Source organism: Chaetodon trifascialis, chromosome 22 (assembly GCF_039877785.1).
Source record: "Chaetodon trifascialis isolate fChaTrf1 chromosome 22, fChaTrf1.hap1, whole genome shotgun sequence".
In the NCBI taxonomy this organism is placed as follows: domain Eukaryota; kingdom Metazoa; phylum Chordata; class Actinopteri; order Chaetodontiformes; family Chaetodontidae; genus Chaetodon; species Chaetodon trifascialis.
The window spans coordinates 1471078-1491712 of NC_092077.1; the positions used below are offsets into that span (position 1 = coordinate 1471078).

Here is a 20635-nt window from a genome sequence, read left to right on the forward strand (position 1 = left end):
CTTCTAACCTAATTTGAAATGAGGCATGTGACTTTGATGATGCCTCTCTCCTCCCCTGAAACTTGACGGTAAAACAGTTCAGTTACGACTTGCATCTTAATGAAGTGGTGGCATGCTACAACACTGGCAGGATTGGTGGATGCTTGAAAATCCAGAAATCCAGAATGGAGATTAGTCCATCATTTGGTTTCTTTTTTCAAACTCTGGTACCAACCTCTCATCTCTTTAAAGATAAACTAATTTCTACAAAATCCTTCAGCAAACACATTGAAAAATTCTTACTGTAGCCTAATGACAGAAAATAAGTTATTGGTAAGATACTAAATGTTGGATTTGTAATATATTCCATTATTGTAATATGTTTTTCACTAAAGGATCAGAATATTCCTTCCTCACTCAACAGAAGTTTTTCGGCCACCACACACAAAGCTGTGGAATAACTACTCCCTCTAGTGGTGGAGAACAAAAACTCGCAAGGACAGGAGACAAGTGGAAACCAATTTAACACAGCAAGATGATTAAGCGGTGAGACATCCCATTTTCCATATTCCAACTTGGGATACATTCAATTTAAATTCACAGCCTGGCATTGTGTGACAAGAATGTCCGGATGTCGTTCTGTTTTTAATGTAACACACAATCTCACACACAGCCCTCCTATACTTTGTGTGAAGTACTATGTGTTTGTATGAAAAGTACTATACAAATTAAGACATTATATACTGAGTGCTAAATATTTGCACCCAGAGACTCATGTCTATACAATGTATGTATGTACAGTACTGTGCAAAGTTTTAGGCAGGTGTGAAAAAATGCTGTAAACTAAGAATGCTTTCAAAGATGTAAGTGTTAATAGTTTATTTTCATCAATTACCAAAATGCAGTGAATGAACAGAAGAGAAATCTAAATCAAATTAATATTCGATGTGACCACCCTTTGCCTTCAAAACAGCATCAATTCTTCAAGGTACACTTGCAAACAGTTTTTGAAGGAACTCGGCTGGTAGGTTGTTCCAAACATCTTGGAGAACCACAGATCTTCTGTGGATGTAGGCTTCTTCAAATCCTTCTGTGTCTTCATGTAATCCCAGACAATTGATGAGTTGATGACGTTTAGATCAGAGCTCTGTAGGGGCCATGCCATCACTTCCAGGATTTCCTGTTCTTCTTTACACTGAAGATAGTTCTTAATTACATTGGCTGTATGTTTGGGGTCGTTGTCCTGCTGCAGAATAAATTTGGGGCCAATCATAACCTCCCTGATGGCATTGCATGATGGATAAGTATCTGCCTGTATTTCTCAGAATTGAGGACACCATTATTGTACCGCTCTCCAGCCCTTCAATGAACAAAATGTCCTCTGCTACAGCCAAATATTTAAAATTTGACTCATCAGTCCAGAGCACCTGCCACCATTTTTCTGCACCGCAGTTCCTTTGTTTTCGTGCATAGTTGAGTCACTTGCTTATGAATTACATTAGTAGATTAGAATGAGTGCCTCCGGTTGCATGATTCCTCCAACCAGTCAAACTGGAGTTACTCTGTCTGTACAGACTCATTTAATGAATTTAATAAGAGGTATTACGTGTAGCAGCAAAACCATTGAGCTTGTGAAGCAGAAGTATTGTTGTCCACCTACAATACTTATACTTCAAATACAGATGCTGGAGCAAAGAAGCCACAAACTGTAAAACGTGGATGCTTCACTCACATCTTCAATCCAGCAGCACAGAAGATCTATTCAATCAGCAGATTCAAGGAGGACTCCCAAGGGTCACCAATTCAGCATTTGACCAAATGTGAAACATGGTCTATCTGTCCTATTGACTCTGTTCCTGAGTCATGGCATCCTGAGACATTGCATTCACAGAAAGGGCTGTACAGACATGATAGCACAATGCCTCTAAACACAGCTGTTCACACAAATGAGGCATAACAAGGCCCACAGATTTGGTAATCAATGTGAAAATCTCTAAGGGATTACTTTCAATTGAAAACTGAATCCACAGTGCAGATAATAAAGCACCCTTTCATTACCGTACTTGACAAGTTTACTCAAGACAAAGTTTAGTATGTTTTTTAATTGTAATGGTGCTGAAGTGAAGTACAAAATCTGAGTCTTCCTTCAGTGCCGAATCATGATTTAACAGACAAAGGTTGCATTACTTGGATAATTCATCCGACCTATAATCTATTGAACTGATTTGATGAAAATGAATGTTAAAAAGAAAAAAAAAAAAAGATATCAACTGACAGCCAATGTTTAAGGGCCATAATTCTTTTATTAGAATTTCAACAACTTTCTAATAACAGGAAATCATAAAACCAGACAGGTGTTTCTACAGAGATATACTTTCTGTCCAACTCTTAATAAGCCAAGAGTGACACTTCCATCTTCTCTCCTTGCTTGTTTTTTTTTCTGTTTTTAAATATACAGGAGTAGCAGCAGCCCTGTGTTCTGTGTAGAGCAGCAGGAGCTGAGGACTTAAATATAGAAAACTGCTGTGTGCACTGTGGAAGTTTGGGGGTCAAGGGAGCTCAGTGGAGGGAGGGAGATTGGAATGGGTGGGTACTTTACTCTGTGAGGCCAAGCTTCTTCTTCAATGACTCTGGCATCTCAGGGGGAGGAGGGCGGGGCAGGCGGAAGTACACCTTGACAGAGTCATAAATGAACCACTGCAGGGCAGTCAGAGTACCAATCATGATGATGCGGGCAATCAGACCCTTCCAGACACCTGAATAGGAAACAAAGAACATCATTCAGGCAAATTCCTGATCCCCAGTGAACTCGGAGGTTCACACCTTACTCCGGGCTAGGAGCACTTACTCATGTAGTTTGTCAAATAGTCCTTTATAGTCTTTTAGTGCACAAAGAAACAACAATTTTGATACTACCTGGTGGTGTTGCGATTCATACCAAAGGTGTTTCTAATATTTTGTTCACCTCATTCACATGGAAAAATAATAAATACATAACAGGTATGGGGTGCATGCTGAAGTTACATTAAAAAAATTAAGATGTCTATCTTGCCATTTAAAAAAAGGGCTTATATTTAGCATTTTTACAGCATGAGTTGTGACTTCAGTTGTAATGTGTTGGATTGTGGCTATAACCTGTTACAGCAACAAGATGCTACAGTTTATTCTTTAGGATGACATCAACAAAGATTATCAGTCAGTTGGTCTTATATCAGCAGCATGTCCGCCCCCCAGGATAGCAGAACTGGGAGCTCCCTGTACACAGAGGACAGGGTTGCCAGTACTGCATGTGGGCTGGGGGACAGGTAGACTGTTCTCACACACCAATGACTCAAGCACCTCCAACTGTACAGCCAGAAAGCTGCTGAGGAGCTCTACTCGGAGCAAAGCATCCTCCAGAGGTGGATCTAAGGAGCGTGTTGATCAGAGCCTCATAATACAAAATATGTTACTGTTGACATTATTGTGTAGTGCCCTGCGATCAACTGGCGACCGGTCCAGGGTGTACCCCGCCTCTTGCCCGTTGACAGCTGGGATAGGCTCCAGCCCCCCCGCAACCCCAAAAGGGATAGGTGGTATAGAAAATGGATGGATGGATGGATTATTGTGTAGTGTTGATACAGACCTTTGGGACCCAGCCTCTTGAGAACCTGGACAGCAGTGCTGCCTGACTCCTTGTTCAGCACAGACACCACAGAGTCAGCAGGGTGGGACACAATGGCACAGAACACACCAGCTGCAGACAGGGAGCAAATAAAACAAATTAAGAGTACTACACCAACACACGTTGAGAGAAGTTCCACAAAAGAATACTGGCAACTTGTCAACCATCAGGTGTGGGTATTGTCCTGTTGAGATGTTATTACTCACCAATGTAACCAGCCACAAAGGTGACCACCAGCTGCTCAGATTTGCTGCACTCACTGCGGGGCTTGGGTACAACAAACTTGTAGAGCATCTCCACAGTGCGCTCGAAGCAGGCAAACTTCATCATGGTGTAGGGGATCTGCCTCATCCACAGGGGCACCACACCCTTATAGAAACTGGAGTGGAACGAAGGAGGAGTGGATGTGCGAGTTCACAAGAAGGCATGAAGTGTTGAAGATAGCTACACATCAAGTACATTGTTGTACAGATGTAGGAAGTGCATGGGAAAACACAGAGGCCCAATAGGACTATTCATGGACATTTTTCTTCCCCTTGCAGCCAACAACATTCACATTTTTTCCATCACATAAGTGTATGAACTAGTGGTAGACCTATTAACCGGTCGGCTGATTAAGTGGGCCAATATCTGGCATTTTAAACTAACTGCCATCAGCCAATAACTGCACTCACAAAGCCAGTCAATCAAAAACTGTCTGCAGACACGTCGGAGACAATACATGTTAATATATTAGTGTTGAATAATTGTTCATTGTGACCAAAAAACTGATATTGCCAGGTGCTACTGTGTGAACTAACACTGTTTTAATAAACGCATTTATGCAAGTTTACAAATTTTGTTCACTCTCAGACACAAGGAGATGCTGCCATCTACTGTATTTTTCATTAAAGTGCAGATTGACTTAACAGACAATGCAGCTTAAATAAACGGTCATGTAAGTTCAGCAACTGTGTCTCATTCCTTATGATTAAATTGTGTTTTATAAGATGCGTAACAACATGATGCCAGTATTACATAGTGGAAATCAGCAGCTCTGCTCTCTGAATACCAGCACTGGTTATTAAAAGACTCATATCCCGATATAGTAAACTGCTAATATATGATCATTTGACACGTACTGGCCAGTACTAGGAGCTCCCTGCCTGCAGAGGATGCCATCATCAGAAAACAATTTTCTATGTATTAGTCCAACGACATCATTCATAGTTAGTTACTTATTGTCACTTAGTGAGAGTGACTGATGACAACTAAATGCTGAGAAATTGTGAGAAGGTAGCACACTTACGCCCAGAGCCCCTCCTCTGCAAACATCTTGGGGACACACTGTCTGAGGGTGTTGGCGTAGCCTGGCTGGGTCTGGATACGAACCTTGACAGCCTCCATGGGAGCCAGAGCAACGTCAGCAAAGAACTCTGCACTGGCTGAGGCAGCCAGGTACAATGACGTCCTCCACAAGTAGGTGTTCTCCTGTTGGGGGAAAGCACACAACAAATGGTCAGACAAATTAGGTGACAGACATGCATCGCATGAAAAGAAGCTACAAATTGTAAAACAAGGATACTTCACATGCACATCTTCAACCAAGCAGCAAATCTAGTTCAAGATGGGCACAAGATTAGTGTCACCAATTCAGTGTTGCACCAAACTGGAAATATGGTCACAATCTCCTTTCTTTTGCTGAGGTACGGTATTGAAAAATGGCCACAAAAATGTTTTTGCAGAAAATTATCATGCAGCAGTAAAGATGACCTTTGACCTTTCAGATATAAAATGTCCTGGTTGTCCTGATTAAAGTATAAATTTTGAGTTATTGCCAAAAACATGTATTGTGACATTACATTGACCTTTAACCACCAAAATCTAACCAGTTTACCCTTGAGTCCAAGTGAATGTTTGTGCCAAATCTGAAGAAATGCCATCAAGGCTTTCCTGAAATATCATGTTCCTGAGAATGGGATGGAAGGACAGGTGAACGAAAGTATGTACAGACAGCCTCAAAACATAAAGCCTTCAGCATAAAAATAACCATATCTAACTGCAGTCTATTGAAAAATTAATTTGATCAAAGTTCAGCTGGTAAATGACAAATACAAACTACAACACAGACATTTGCCATTTTCAGTTAAGGTTTGGTCTTAAAATGTACCCCAAGATTTATGATGAGCACTTGTACTCATGTAAAAACTGGATGTATACATAGCTACTTGCCAAAAGGTGTTTCACAACTCACCTCTCCCAGCAGGTCACTGTAGAAGATTTTGAACACCTCATAGAAGCCAAACTTGCACAGTCCCTGCATGGAGTAGCCAATGAAGGTGGGCGCCCAGCCCTTTGCCAGGCCCCTAACACCATCTTCCCTCACAGTCACTGCAAAGCCGTTGCCAATGCTCTTGTATTTACCTGGGTTCACCTACGGAGGTGAAATTAACAGTGTGAGGAAGCATATAAAAACTTACTGGCAGCTCTGGGATCTGGTGTCCTAAGCAATTCAGATATTCATGGTGTGAGTCGCCTTTAGTAAGAGCCGGTATAGAACTTGAAATCTAGTATTTCCTTAAATGTTTACGTGTTTTGAGAGAATTGCATTTTCCCCAAATACTAGAACTTAACACTCCCTGAAAGCACCAAAAATGAAATTTAGCAAAGGCTACAGAAACACTTAATGTGCAGGTTGTATACATATACAACTCACAAAATAGTGAATAGAGTTTGTCTTAAACAGCCCTTTGAAAGCAGCCTGCTCATTTTGGAGTGATTTCAATTTTGTGTGCAACTACAGTACTTAAGATCACACATGAGGACCATGGCTGAGAGGTTGGAGGAATTACAGGCTCCTTGTCGCTGCGGTGAGGTTGAGCTTCCATACAAACCTGCAAACGGCACTTGACAAGGTCGAGGGGCACCACTGCTGTGTGTGTGAGTCCGCAGCTCAGGATACCCCCAAAGCCACACAGAGCATAGTACTTTGAGGAGCCAAACTCGCAGCTGACATCCTCTGTGGTAGAAGGGAGGGGACACAGCATGCAACATGCATAATCACATGCCACACGGAACAAAAATCAACACCAAAACAGAGCCACATAAATCGAAGAGTTGTTACAGCAGAGGCAAAACTACCAAACCTTTCCTGAGGATAGTTTGCTTATGTGCCATATGTGAACAGTTTGAATTTTGTGTCACAACTCTTCCATTATAGATGACTCTGCCACTAACATGCCACCATTTATTCAGAGAACAAACCCAAGGTTGGTAAAATTATTGTACACAAGTGATTTAAGTATGAACTTTGAAGGACCACAGTGGTGTATTGGCAGTTAGGTCAGTCACTACAAAAAAGTGAAACTTGAAACTGCTCACCCTTATCTAAAGCATACCACCACATTTTTGTCTCCCACCTTACATGCAACCCCTGGTGGTTCAAAACATCACAGTGGTCCTACAAAGTTGTGAATAAAATCATTTATGCAAAAATGTAAGGTTGAGGTAATGGATTAGCACCACTGAAGGTATATTATTGCATTATACACTCGTACCACATGTTTTTCTTATTCATAACACTGTACCTTATCAAATGTATGACTATGACTGACAGTAACATGTGTTGCATATCTCATGTCCTCTATGCATTCAGATCGTCCTGACAGACAAACACCTGATTGTGTCATAGCACAGTCAACATTCAGGACATCCACCTGTCCTGACCCTCCACCTACATGAGCCCTCTACTGTGGATTGATTTGGGGGGGGGGGTCGTCCAAGGGTGGTGAGGCAAACAGAAATCATCTAACACATAGGAACACTGGTGCATAAATCATGCAGCCAAATTAAGATCACTCCAACAAGTCACAATCATGGGAATCAATACGTAACGACAAACAACTTCAGAACTGAGTTGACGCCATGCCTCCCATGCAAATTGGTGGATTTTCAAATGGACAAACAAAAACAGCACGGTTATGTGTGGATGAGGCGAGATGTTAAAAAACAAGGCACCGAGCCACAGAGACAGACCTGCATTCTGCATTTGACCAGATCAAGAGGAACAACAGCTGTATGTGTGGTGCCACAGCTCAGAATTCCACCAAAGCCGCACAGGACGAAATACTTCTGAGAGCCGAACTCACAACTGTCTCCCTCTGAAGAAACACAGGTGAGAGTGTCTTTGAATGTCTAACTGTCTAAGAGTTCGAACAATCCAGCTGGATAAAGAAATGTGTCATCTGTGCCTTCACTTTAAGCTAGACTTCTTGCAAACCAAAAGCTGCAGTAAGGAGACAATGTACGGTCCCATGATGTCAGCAATGCACAAAACATGGACAGAATCACAGAAGGATATTCAGAACAGAATTGGCTGTAAAACGTGGAATATTACAAAATCCGAAACGTGGATGCAATTTATTTAAAAAATAAGAATAAGGGTTTTCCATTTCATTTTAACTGTTCATTTCACATCGCCTAAGCCACATGAACATTTCTTCCACCACATTCGATACTTTCACTTTACAATATACCCAAAACTGTAAAACACAAAATTAAGAAGAATTTACACAAATGTGGTTTTAGCATGTGGAAAAAAAATTAAACAGATAAGTCGGGGTGAAGAAGTTCAAGACTTAAACTTAAAACTTGCTGGGCACTGAGGACTTGATGGAAATTTTACAAATCTCAAGAAGAGAATTGAATATTTCTCACTAGACAGTCAGCAGCATTACGGTTTGATGTCAAACCAATTTTGGCTACTGTTATTACACGCCGTCATAAAAATGTCATGCCAGTACAACGTGTTCTCCACGACCCCTGAAAATGGGATCAAATGGATTTCGGGACCTGTGTTCCATTATGTCAAAAAACTACAGATTTCTACCAAAAAGTTCCATTCATCTTGAATCTACTACCGTTATTTTAACTAAAGTAAGACAGGCAATGGCACAGTGTCCTTCCTTGTCCTCCACAGGTAACGTTAGCTCATATGCAGCAAAGGCCTAGCAGCTAACTGTCTGAACTATCTCATCTTTTACCGTTAATAACATTTAAATTAATCTAGTGGTAACGTGCAACACGCATCAAGATCACTGTACGTCACACTAAATGCATCTATGCTGAACAAGGCAGTGAAGTTAGACACAACTTGGCGAATCTGGTCGGCTAGGCTAATGCAGCTAACGCTGGCCTTTTAGCCAGCCCGCGGACTCTGCGCCGGGGTTACCGTCTGCGGTGGCAGCTGCTGCTAGTCTGCGGGTCCTCTGTCCATGAAAGCTCTGTTGGGGTTCTTCCACTTTCTGGAGGGTGAACAAGGGAGCGCTGAACGGGTTAGCCCGGGCTAGCTGCGTCAAAGCGGTCGGGTACATGGTGGTGTCCTGCCTGCTGGCGGGGCTGCGGTGCAATGACCAAGAAATTATGTTAGCTCGAGCTACCTGGCAGCGGTGACTGGTAACGCAGTCCACCCCCACCGACTCTCACTCACACACACTCACACAGATGGATGCCATGTCACGTGCTGGTTAGCTTAGTGAGGTGTCTGTATGACCGTGAACAGGAAACGCTTAGCTTAACATTCACATTGCTGAATAAACACATGACTACTACTAGGATGGCTATATAAATATTTATGTAATATCCACACAAGTTACAGGACACCGCTGTTCTTCATCTGTAACGCGCACTCCAGGTTTCCAAAGCTGCCTTCCCAGTATTTTCTAGCTAAAATGCTATGCTAACTAAACTACATGCTAAGCTAATTTGACCGCTCCAAGGTGGAAGGTCACAAATGGTAGAGGTCGCTTGAACATTCGCATAGAAGAGATCACAGATCTGTAAAAATACGTTCTTCATAAGGACTGTCGATGTAATACTTCATATACACATATCATTAGATGAATTATTACACTCACTCTGTAAGTATCTTAAGATGGCGCCTCCGCTGGAATGAAACCGGCTGCTCAGAGAGGCCGAATGACCTCGCGGTAAATCGATTTGTCCTTTCGTGACGTCACCGAGAAGCCTGGGCGGGTCCGTCCTGTAAGAAAGCGCCTCAAAGCTGCCAATCACCACTTCTGGTCCAATCACAGAATTGTCTGTGGTAAAATGAAGGCGGTGCTTGTAGGAATTCTTCCTAACAAAGTGTTTAATGTTTCAGATAAAAGAATAACTATGTGTATAGCAGTCATATAGAGAACCAGCGTGTGAGAACGGGTCTTAAGGCAAACTGTGAGAGGAACATTAAGTGGATTACCTGCTAACCGCCGAGTCTATTCCTGTCTCCAGTAATGTGGTTGAGCGAAGCCCCCTCTAGAGATGATCACTTAGGGACGTTACCCTATACCTGGACACACCCAAGGTGTTAGGGGGGTGGGGTGGGTGCGAGGCCCTTTGCAAACCTGGAATGCAATGTTTTTATCAAGTAGAATAATACAGCATAATCATACTCATAGTCTCAGCTATGACTCTTGCAATTTATTCCAAGGGGGGTCAACTGTGCAATGAGTGGCTTCACATCAAGTCAGCTCAGTCACTTTATTCTTGGCATCTTGACATTTTAAAGAAGTAGGTTAGGACACTTTTCATTCATAAAATACGTCCATTTTCATTACAACTATACACAACATATTTACTGCACTGTAACTCAAACAAATAAGACGGACTCACCATGCAAAAAAATTGCGTAGAAACTGATCATGTCAGAGTCACTTTCCTTGCCCTCTTGGCCGCAAACTCAGCAATGAGATCTTTATAATCCAGTTTGGATGCAATGTCCTTTTCAACTGATAGCAGGGCAAACCCATACAATCTGTCCTGTGACATGGAGGTGCACAAATAGCTTCGCTCGCCCGATGCCATCGTTACTGAAAAAGTCAATAGGATCCTGAGCGCAATCTCACAGTTAGGGAAAGTTCCTTCAATCCCTTTGAGGTATCAAAGTGTTTTAAGTGCTGTAGTTGTTCCCTTTGGGGTTATCTATCGAAGTATCCGTGCTTCAGTGGGGCCTAATGACATAGCGACAATGAAAAACCTGCTCAATTTGTTGGATTTGTTTTTCATTTATTTGTTTGCTTTTAATGTGACCTTGGCAGAGACAGACAAAATCATATATAACTAATGTATTTATTTATTAAAAAAAAAAAAAGAAAAGAAAAAAAAAAGCAGGATTGCAGGCGCCAGGCCCTATGCGGTTGCACATTTCGCACAGTCCATGCGATGGCTCTGCAAGGTGTGGTTGGCAGGGCCGCCTTAACCTACTGTTACGCCCCTGGGCTGAGAAGTTTTGTAGGCCCTGTCCCGTCCTCCAAATTTACCGAGTCCGCCCCCCAACACACACACACACACACACACACGCTTTTATTTTGACAAGCCGTTGGTCCCATTTTTGCCCAGTAAGCACGTACTTTGGGCCGGTCAAAGTCACTACTAAAAGCGCCGTCTAACTAACCTAATTTGACTTTTTATGCTAATTTGTCCCAAAAATGATAGGCCCCTAAACTCCGTGGCCCCCTGTGCTTCAGCCCAGCGAAGCCCGTGCATTAAGGCAGCTTTGGTGGTTGGAATTACGTGAAAGTCTTGCGCAATCAGTTTCACGTGAAGCACGAGTGGAGCGGCGCTCCTTGTTTATGATACAAAGACAAATATCTAATTGTTGAATGTATACAAAATTAAAAAAAAAATTTAATAAAAAAATCCAAGTTTCAGTTGTCCTTCCTGTTTTATATAACTGCCAGAACAAACTATCATTGGATATGAAACTCTTTGATACCCCATGGATACACAAATGTGTGTTTTAGTAATGCATATATTGAAACAAAGTTGTAAAATTACCACAAACCAGGAGGCATTGTTCATAGCAGAAAAAGTTACACACGTTACATCCTCATCAATAAAATGCTCTTACAGGCACAGTAATAACACAATAGTTTATTGAGTTGATATTCAATATTTGTGACAATGAATATATAATTAATAGAATAAACAGGGAAATCGTCTTTTATTAGAAGAGAACCTTAAGAAAATATTGGTGTAGGGTCTAAGAAGATTTAAAAGCTATTGGATTTTAATAACAAGCCTCCCTGTCTCTTTTTAAAGTACAAAATTACAGTTTCAAATTCCATCTTCAAGGCTGTTAATGACTGAGACAGACAATAAGGCAAGGTGTCAAAAAAAAATCTCAACCACACACTCAATGCAAACACACACATACACGCACCATGAAAGTATGACATAAGAACGCAGTAATAAAGAGTGAGTCCACCAATATCTATGAAAACTACTGTTTCTCAGAGTTGAGTAGTGGCTACCTTTGTCATAACCTCACAGTCAAAGATCAAGAATGGACCAAAACAGCAGCAGAGGCGCTACTGTCCTTTCACAATGTGTCATGGAGATCCTTGAAGTATCACTGAAATGGCTACCTCATTTCTTTAAAGTGATTCGATCAAAACTAATTTTAAAAGCAAAAGTAGGTAGGAAAAAGAGAAACAATCAAATACTGAGGAAGAAAGGATGTCAGAGGTAATTTCACACCGCCCATGAACAGAATGGCTCCAATGAAAATTCACACGCCCACGTGTGCTCTCACACACACACACACACACACACACACACACACACACACACACACACACACACACACACACACACACACACACACACACACACACACACACACACACACACACACACACACACACACACACAGAGAGACACAGACACAGAGAGACACAGACACAGACACACACAAGCAGGCAGGCAGGTAGGCAGGCTTCTCTTTCCATCTCAGACACTTCCTGCGCTTCTATGCTGTGCTGCCACTTGCCACCTCTGTGTCTGGGGCATTAAATGGGTTGATGGTGTTGGTCTCCATGGCTTGGTAAACCAAGAATAGAAAAGCAGCCACAACGGCCAGCAGAAACAGCTTTATCCACAGAGACATGTTGCGGGTTGCTGCTTTGGTCTGACATGCAGGGGGAGCTGCAGACAGATGCCTGGAGGAGGAGGTGGAGAAAGAGGAGGTAGAGGAATTGAAGGAGGCAGAGGGAGGCAAGCTGGCGACTCTGTTGACAGTACGGCTCTCTGTGTAGGATGAGGTCGTCTTGGTGGTTTTTGGAGAGAGGAGGGAGTTTTCGTCATCCCACAAGCCACTGGACTTCACTGGGCGATCAGCCGCTCCTCTAATGGGTCGTCGACAGGTGGCACTACAAGAGACAAGGATTTTACAATCAACCAACATGGACTTTATTAAGTGGATATTGGTGGTACCAGCCATCACATGACTGAGGCGGATGAAATACAGTTTCTTTGTCGATGAGATTTTAATATTTGGTGTATCTCCAACTAGTTACATTTTTTCAGTCACAAGTTATCAATGATGTTAGCAACACAAGGAACAAGGATGTCATCAGGATTATTCAGCTCTGTCTTGGGTGGGTTACAACTTGGGGAGTGGAGTGCAATATTAAATTGCCAGCAATCACGTATTTTATTTATTTTCTCCAGTGTATCTGTCTAAAATATTAACTTTTAAATGCATCTGCATGCAAATTAAATTGGAGAAACTAATTTGAGTGTGTGTCCTCTACAGTTTCAGGTTCAAAATTAATTTAAAGAAAGCTGGTTACAGCTTCACTTGTTGCCATAGTTGCTGGAGTACCATAAATCAATACCTTGGATATTTGACTGCTCGTTGAAAAATTCACATTAGGCTCTAGTAACTTGTAATGGGTCCTTGCCCTTATGTATGACCATTTTATAGACAATAAAAAAGCAGATAGTGGTGACATTGGTTACTTACGTGATTCCTGTTGGACTGTTGAGGTCATTGGGCATCAGCTCCTTCAGAATGTCATTCTTCTCCACCTTTAGAGTTTCACTGCTGGCTGTGATCTTCTCCACCTAAACACAAACCAACCATGAGGAGCAGTATTTAAGGAACAAACAACAACGATGCATGAATACATCTCACCAGTGAATTTCAGCAAGGCTTTTTTGTCCTAGTGTATTCTCAACAGATTCCAGTGCAAAGGGAAAATTCACCACACTACTTCATTGCAATCAAATATGCATTACATATTTGAACCAGCAGAGGGCCTCCTGCCTGATATTGGACACCTCTCAACATGTGACCACTTAAACTAGAATCACTTGGTCCAGACTCATAGTATATGTAGTGAACACTCTGAATGAATTTAATGGCAGTTATCACTATATTGACACGTATGAGTCCAGTGAATTATTTCCAGTGAGAAATTACTTCCTCACTTAGAGGCTGTTTTAACAGAGTACAGGGGACGAATAGAGAGCTTCATCACATGGCTTCCCCCATGAGGTAAAAAAGGAAGAACTTGCTATTACTAAATCCACTTGATATAAATGGATTCAGTCATATATTCCAGTGTAATACAAATGTCATTCTATGCACTATAGCTGCTGGTCTTACAGGTCCAGTGCTTGGCTCCTTTTCCTGACACTCCAATACAAGCTGAAAGAGAATACATCTCTATGTAAGCTGAAATACTTCACCCCATCTATACCAGCCACACTTCTGCCACATTTTTCTTTCATGTCATGTGCATACAATACACTGCACTTCATTCACTGCATCTGTCTACACTGGTGAAAAAGCTCCCTCCTGACAGATTCTGATATCTAAAAATTTGCTGTACAACTCCGCACACCATTATTCTTTTGAGGTTTGTGCTTTTATTATTATTTTGTTGTTTTACTTTGACCATAGCAACAAGTTCAGTTGGCAGTGGCTGAGTCACACCACCTATTGGTAAAATTCGATATTACCAGTGCAGTCCAGTTTTTGGTTTAACATTAAACATGAAAATTCAATTCACCTACCAAACAATTTCTAACAAAAAGTGTTGAAAGTTACCCATCTCGAGTTTCTCTGGCAAACTTCCAGTGTCAGTAACAACACTTAAGAACAACTTCCTCCATATTAAGAACGCATTTGTGCAGAAAGTGATGGGTGTCAGTTGCTAAACACATCCAAATGAGCTTGTAGCTTCAGTTGAATAGAGCAGAGAATAGTGTATTTCACATGGATTGTCACGCCGTGCTATTGCCTGGCCTGATCCTCTTTGTATTGTCTGTTTTGATGCTGAAACCAATCTGTTGGATTGGAACAGCTAATTTTTTTGGATCAACTTTATGTTCTTTGGACTTAGGTTTGAAACTTTAGCTCTGTGCTGGAGACTCTATCAAAGTGCTTCTGAGTGCATGGCATCAATGAACAGAACACATCCAGTATGACACGAACAGAGGACAGAAGCTGTGACTGATGGCTTTAATACATGGGCAATATACTGAAAATATGGGAAGATAAAGGAATGTAACAATGAAGCACCCCACCAACTGTGATTAGATGCCTCAGGTTAAAAAAACAAAGCCGTGTATTGTGTGAGGGCTGGTAAGCTGAATAGAAAACACATTTTCACACAGTCTTGTTCACCACCTAACATTAGACCTTTCCCCCAGTTCATCACCAGTGAGGTGACTGTGCTGGTGTAATCGTGTTATGTGAGTGAACATACTCAGTCATAGTGAGTGTGCTTGCATTTGGTTGCACATTCAACTCACTCAGGAGCTACACTGTGGATACACTGAATGCGATTCTGTATAAAATACATTTGCTAAGACAAATGACAAAGACAAAAGGTTAACCTCGAGCAGAGCAGTGTTGAGCAGAGTGATTGGATCCTCACTGGGTTTGGGAAGACATAGTCCCAGTTCTTCCTCTTGGAGCTACAGGTTTCAAGCATAAACACACTGAGTGTTGATACACACGTCATTGCTGTGCCAGTATGCTTTAAACAAAGTGCCTGTTTGTGTCATCCCATTACACAGTGATTGGTCAGGTGTGTGCAGGTGCTAAAGTAGGGAGGGTTTAACCTTCTCTCACTTTTTGTGTATACAATAAGTGCATCACAATCAATGTCTTCAAGAAGAGACAGTCTGGAAGTGGGACAGACAGAGGGACCAGGAAGGCGGTGGTCTTCCTGACCACTGGATCAGGCCTCAGTTTGTGGCCCACATTACAGGACAGAGTTTCTACACGCTCAAGTTCAGCAATACATGCCATGTATGTACAGTCAGTATGGAAAACATGATGGCACCTGTGTGTATGGCTGGCCTTCTGCTGCTCCTGCAATATTTGGTGTTTTTATTGTTTTTAACCATCGTCACTAAACAAATTGAGTCTCTGTTGGTGTATGATCGCCAGTCCCTTTTGTTTCTCCGGCAGAATGTCAGAGATCTAGGTGCTTTTAATCACGGTGGACAGAATACTTTGCCCCTGCTCCTGGCGGGGATTCCGCCTCACCTATCCTGGGCCTCGGCCCTACCTTCTTGGCGGAAGCTTCTCTGGTGCTGTGCCAGACGCGGCAGTCGGTTGGTGAGGCTGAAACCCTGGCTGGCATGCCCTTCATCCATTTCCCGGAGAGGACTTGGGTTATTCCCTCCTTTCGCTGTGCCCCGCGTTTCCTGGATCCCATCGATGCCTGTCTGGTACCTGTCACCGGCTCATCCGAGGGATTCTGGCCCCGCTGCCTCTGCCCTCTTCGGCTCTCTCAGCGCGGGGTAAACCGCCGGCTCCTGAGGACGCTGCCCCGGGCTCCCCGAACCACTGGACCACAGGCCCCAGCTCCCACCAGGGTTGGCTTGGTGAATGCTAGATCCCTGGCGAACAAAATGTTCATCATGAAGGATTTCTTCAGCTCCCGTGGCCTGGACTTCCTCTGTGTGACAGAGACTTGGATCAGTGCCGGTGAGTGCAGCGCTCTGGTGGAACTTCTCCCTAACGGCTGTTCCTACTTTAACTCCCCGTGGACGTCGGGTCATGGAGGAGGAACGGCGATGGTTTACAAAAACAACTTAAATGTAAGCAGGGGACCACCTCATCCTCTTTTCCAGCTTTGAGGTGACTTTATTTGAGGTGGGTTGACCCGGTGCTGTGCGCCATCATCTATCGACCCCCCCAAATATAACAGTGACTTTGTGAACGACTTCTCTGGTCCTCTGGCTGAAATTATGCCCAAGTATGACCGTGTTCTCCTTCTCTGGGATTTTAATATTCACATGTGTTGTCCTGATAAGCCATTGTTGAAGGAGGTTTTTTTTTTTTTTTTTAACTTTAATTTTTATTGGATTTTCAGAAAATAGCAAATGTACAGTCACAAATCAGAATACAAATGCTACAAAACAAAATTGAAAAGAAAAAAAAAGGAAAAGGAGACAATACAGCAAAAACTTGTGGGAGGTCCTGATGGTTGTAGAAGGGAGTGCATTTCCAGTAGATGAATTACATTAAAAATGTCTACACAAAATGTGAGCCAATGTCCTTATATTTTCTCCAGGTAAAGTGTCCAATTGTGCCATCTCTTCGTGAACAGATCTTCCTTCAAACGTAAAACATGAGTCAGTCTTTCCATTGTCCATAATTCCTGTATGACATCAAACCACAGCTTTTCGTTATGGCTTTCTTAGCTGCTGTAAGAAGTATCTTTATTCATTAAATTAATTTATTCATTTATTCATTAAAGTATCTTTCTTTAATGAAAGAACTCGTGCAGCTACATGGGAGTGCCGCAAAGCTGAGCGCAAGTGGAAGACAGACAAGCTGCAGGTTTCCTTCCAAATCCTAAAGGACTGTTGGCGCTGCTACGAGAGCACTGTTAAGGAGTCCAAAAGAAAATACCTGTCAAACATCATTGAGTACAATCATCACAACCCACGTGTGTTATTTAAAACCATTGACACTGTTCTTAATACCCCACAACCTGTCAGCTTGGAGGCATCTCCTGAAATGTGCAATAGCTTCCTGCACTTTTTCATTGATAAGGTTGCTACTGCTAGGGCTCTCATCTCAGCTCCTACATCTGATTCCTCTGACCCTGTCCCATTTTCTGTCGCTCAAGACAAGTTTGAGCCTGTGTCTCTGTCGTTTTTAGAAGATCTGTTTGGCCATATTAAACTGTCAAGTTTTCCTTGTGACGCTGTTTCTCCTCGTCTTTTTAAAGAGGTTTTCCCTAGTATAGGGCAGTCAGTTTTAGCTATCATTAACAGCAGTCTGTCTTCTGGAGTTGTTCCCATAAGTTTACTAACTTTAGGCCCATCTCCAAGTTGCCTTTTATTTCTAAAATCTTGGAGAAAGTTGTGCATGCTCAGTTGAAGTCTTTCCTGGATAAGCATGGTGTCCCGGAGGTCCTTCAGTCCCGCTGTGGCGTGTCCTCCACCATGCCTTCTGTGCGTGCTGCTTGAGGAAAAAAGGGGGCCTTTCTGTGTGGAGTTTGCATGTTCTCCCCGTGTTCACCCGGGGTTTCCTCCTTAATCACCCCCACTAAAAACATGCAAAAAGATCACCACCTGACCAATGGTGACGAAGAAATCATGGTCCCCGGGTGCTGGCGTTGGAGTCGGCTGGCAGCCCACCGCTCCTGGTCTGCCGCAGAAGATCGACAGAACGAGGATGGGATAAATGCAGAGGAAAAGAATTTCATGGAAAGCATGGCGTGTGATGTGTGAAGTGATTAATAAAGTACATTTCTTCTTCTTCTTCTTCTTCTTTTAAAACTCTGCATAGCAGTCTACTTTAAGAGTTTTTAATGATATCCTCCTGGCTACTGACTCTGGTGACCATGTAATCCTGGTTCTGTTGGACCTAACTGCAACCTTTGACACTGTGGACCACAACACCCTAGTGGCTCGGTTACATCACCTAGTGGGCATCTGTGGTACTGCACTGGAGTGGTTCAAGTCTTATCTGGCCGACAGGAGAATGCCTTGGAAATTTGGAGTCCAGCTCTGCTCCACTACTGTATGGGTTCTTGAACACATCAAATCCTGGATGGCCTTGAACTTTTTAAATTTCAATGAGAAAAAAACGGAAGTGATGGTGTTTGGCCCCAGTGACCCTTGTAAATCCCCTCCTGTTGACTTGGGCCCTTTGGCAGACTATGTAAAGCCAACAGTCTCAAACTTGGGTTATAAGATGGACAGCGATTTTGAATTGGATTGGCAAATTAGTGCTGTAGTGAAGTCCAGCTTCTTCCACATTAGGCAGCTGGCAAAGGTGAAACCTTTCCTTATCACATCTCAGCTGGATTACTGTAATGCACTTTATTTTGGTGTCAGCCAGTCCTCCCTCGCTCCTTAAATTGTCTCGCCCCGGCTTACCTCTCTGAGCTCCTTCAACTCTACACTCCTGCTCGGTGCCTCAGGTCAGCTGATCTGCTGTACCTGGAGGTACCGAGATTAAAATGGAAGCTCAGAAGGGACAGAGCTTTCTCTGTGGCGGCTCCAAAATTATGGAACGAGCTATCATCAAACATTAGACAAGCCCCGTCACTGTCCATTTTTAAAACTTGTCTTAAAACCCACTTTTATTCTTTGGCTTTCAACCCCACATGAGACTCTGCTCTTGTTTCAGTGTCTTATGGTTTGTAGTCTTTGATTGTGACAAAGAAACAGATGAAATGTAACCCCTTTGTGACAGTTAGCCTCATTGATAACACACATACTTGCCAACCACCCAGTTTGAGATGAGAGGAAGCCGTGTATCCTAGAAGGGGAAGCACTCATCCCTTCAACACATCAGCAGACATTGGAATCAAAAGACTAGTGAGCCCATGCAGTTATCAGTGAGTGAACAGTGTCTCCCAGTGGCGTGGTGAGGTGGAGTAAGGTTCAGCCCAAGCTGGACTGTCCTGCCTGTAATGAACCTTCCCATTTGAGTGCAACTGGACCTGGTCTGACAATGTAGAACTAGATCTTCAGGCACTAAGTGTTGGGACAAGAAAACCAGGAGATAAGGACAGAAGGAAGTGATAATTATAGGAGGATAATTATATTATTAAGGCAAAGAATAAGACAGAATGAAGGATGAGCTGGAGATTTCAGGTTTACTTTTTGGCACCTTATCATTGTACTGGATCTATTACGTCTGAATGGAAAACCCACATGGAAATGATTTTAGTCCACTTGAACCAGATTCATAGGTAGGAAAAATATCTGTCCTTTTTGTCATTTGCGGTGTCATACTGAATCACGACTGACTGCAGTTACAACCAAGTCACCAAAAACTGTCACTGTCGCTGTTCTCTATTGCTGATATGCCTGCTGTGCTGAGTTTTGTACCCCAACTAGCCTTAGTGTGAAGCAGGTTTACAGACTCTGGCTTTATTGGCCGTTTATGTGTGAACGTACAAGGAATTTGACTCCAGTTTAAACCATTGCGCTCAATGTACTGATCCCTGACCAGAGTAGAGGTCAGACTGTCTAACCCTAACCCTAAACCCTTGTTTAGATTAGATGTGTGAATGTGTGCAGATATGTATATGTAGGTGTGTTGAGATGTGTATATATGTATGTGTATACATATGTGTGTGTGTGTATATATATATGGGTGGGTGTATATGTATGTATATGTGGGTGGGTGTGCATGTTCATTTACATGGGTACTCATTCTTAAGCATAGTTTTAATTTTCCTCTTATATATATATATATATATATATATATATATATATATATATATATATATATATATATATATATATATATATATATATATATATATATATATATTATTCTTATTAGTTCTTATTAAAATTTATAAAAGGATCACTTCCTCACAAAGAGGCTTCTCGCCGCAGCCTGAGCCCTAATTCATCTCTGCTATTAATAAAATGTGTTTTACAAAACCTTGGGAAATTTGGTGTCATTATTATTGTTATCATTACAAACACCTTTTAGCGAAGAGCAAGCTTCTTTTAGAATTTGTTTTTTTTTTCAAATGTAAGGTTTTAGACAAAGAACAATAGTATTATGCATGATTTTATTTTTAACCTTGTATATATATGCGTTTGCTTTTCTCTTATTTAACGTTTGTTTTTTAGCACTTGTATATATTTTGTGATTTTTAACAGCACTTCTTTGAACGCACTTATTTTATGTTTTTTTAGCACTTTACTTAGTTTTACTAATCCCTCTTGTTTTAT

The 20635-nt window shown here is 42.1% G+C and overlaps 2 protein-coding genes and 1 non-coding gene across 5 annotated transcripts in view; all 3 read right to left on the reverse strand.

Moving 5' to 3' along the window:
* Nucleotides 1-2262: 2262 nt before the first annotated feature.
* On the reverse strand, nucleotides 2263-9623 carry slc25a3a (solute carrier family 25 member 3a). Of its 3 annotated transcripts, none has more exons than XM_070991855.1 (8): nucleotides 9538-9623; nucleotides 8853-9019; nucleotides 6517-6641; nucleotides 5877-6056; nucleotides 4932-5113; nucleotides 3850-4022; nucleotides 3605-3715; nucleotides 2263-2735 (listed from the first exon to the last, which is right to left on the reverse strand). In XM_070991855.1, exons 2-8 carry the CDS (start codon nucleotides 8992-8994, stop codon nucleotides 2575-2577), a joined length of 1074 nt encoding a protein of 357 aa, XP_070847956.1. In that variant the 5' UTR covers nucleotides 8995-9019; nucleotides 9538-9623; the 3' UTR covers nucleotides 2263-2574. The 3 variants fall into 3 exon arrangements, with proteins under 3 accessions (XP_070847956.1, XP_070847957.1, XP_070847958.1); XM_070991856.1 differs by having other exon boundaries at nucleotides 6517-7782; nucleotides 9538-9604; XM_070991857.1 differs by lacking the exon at nucleotides 6517-6641 and adding an exon at nucleotides 7658-7782 and having other exon boundaries at nucleotides 9538-9603.
* On the reverse strand, nucleotides 3198-3400 carry LOC139350979 (small nucleolar RNA SNORA53). The gene has a single exon (XR_011603557.1). It is a non-coding gene; the product is annotated as a small nucleolar RNA SNORA53 (small nucleolar RNA).
* Nucleotides 9624-11532: 1909 nt separating the features above from the next.
* The window catches only part of tmpoa (thymopoietin a), a 42191-nt gene continuing 33088 nt past the window's right edge, over nucleotides 11533-20635 (reverse strand). The window contains exons 5-6 of the mRNA XM_070992581.1: nucleotides 13425-13525; nucleotides 11533-12828 (exon numbers count right to left, since the gene is read on the reverse strand). Of these exons, the coding sequence (XP_070848682.1) occupies nucleotides 12429-12828; nucleotides 13425-13525 (501 nt within the window). The 3' untranslated portion in view covers nucleotides 11533-12428. The remainder of the gene's footprint in view (nucleotides 12829-13424; nucleotides 13526-20635) is intronic.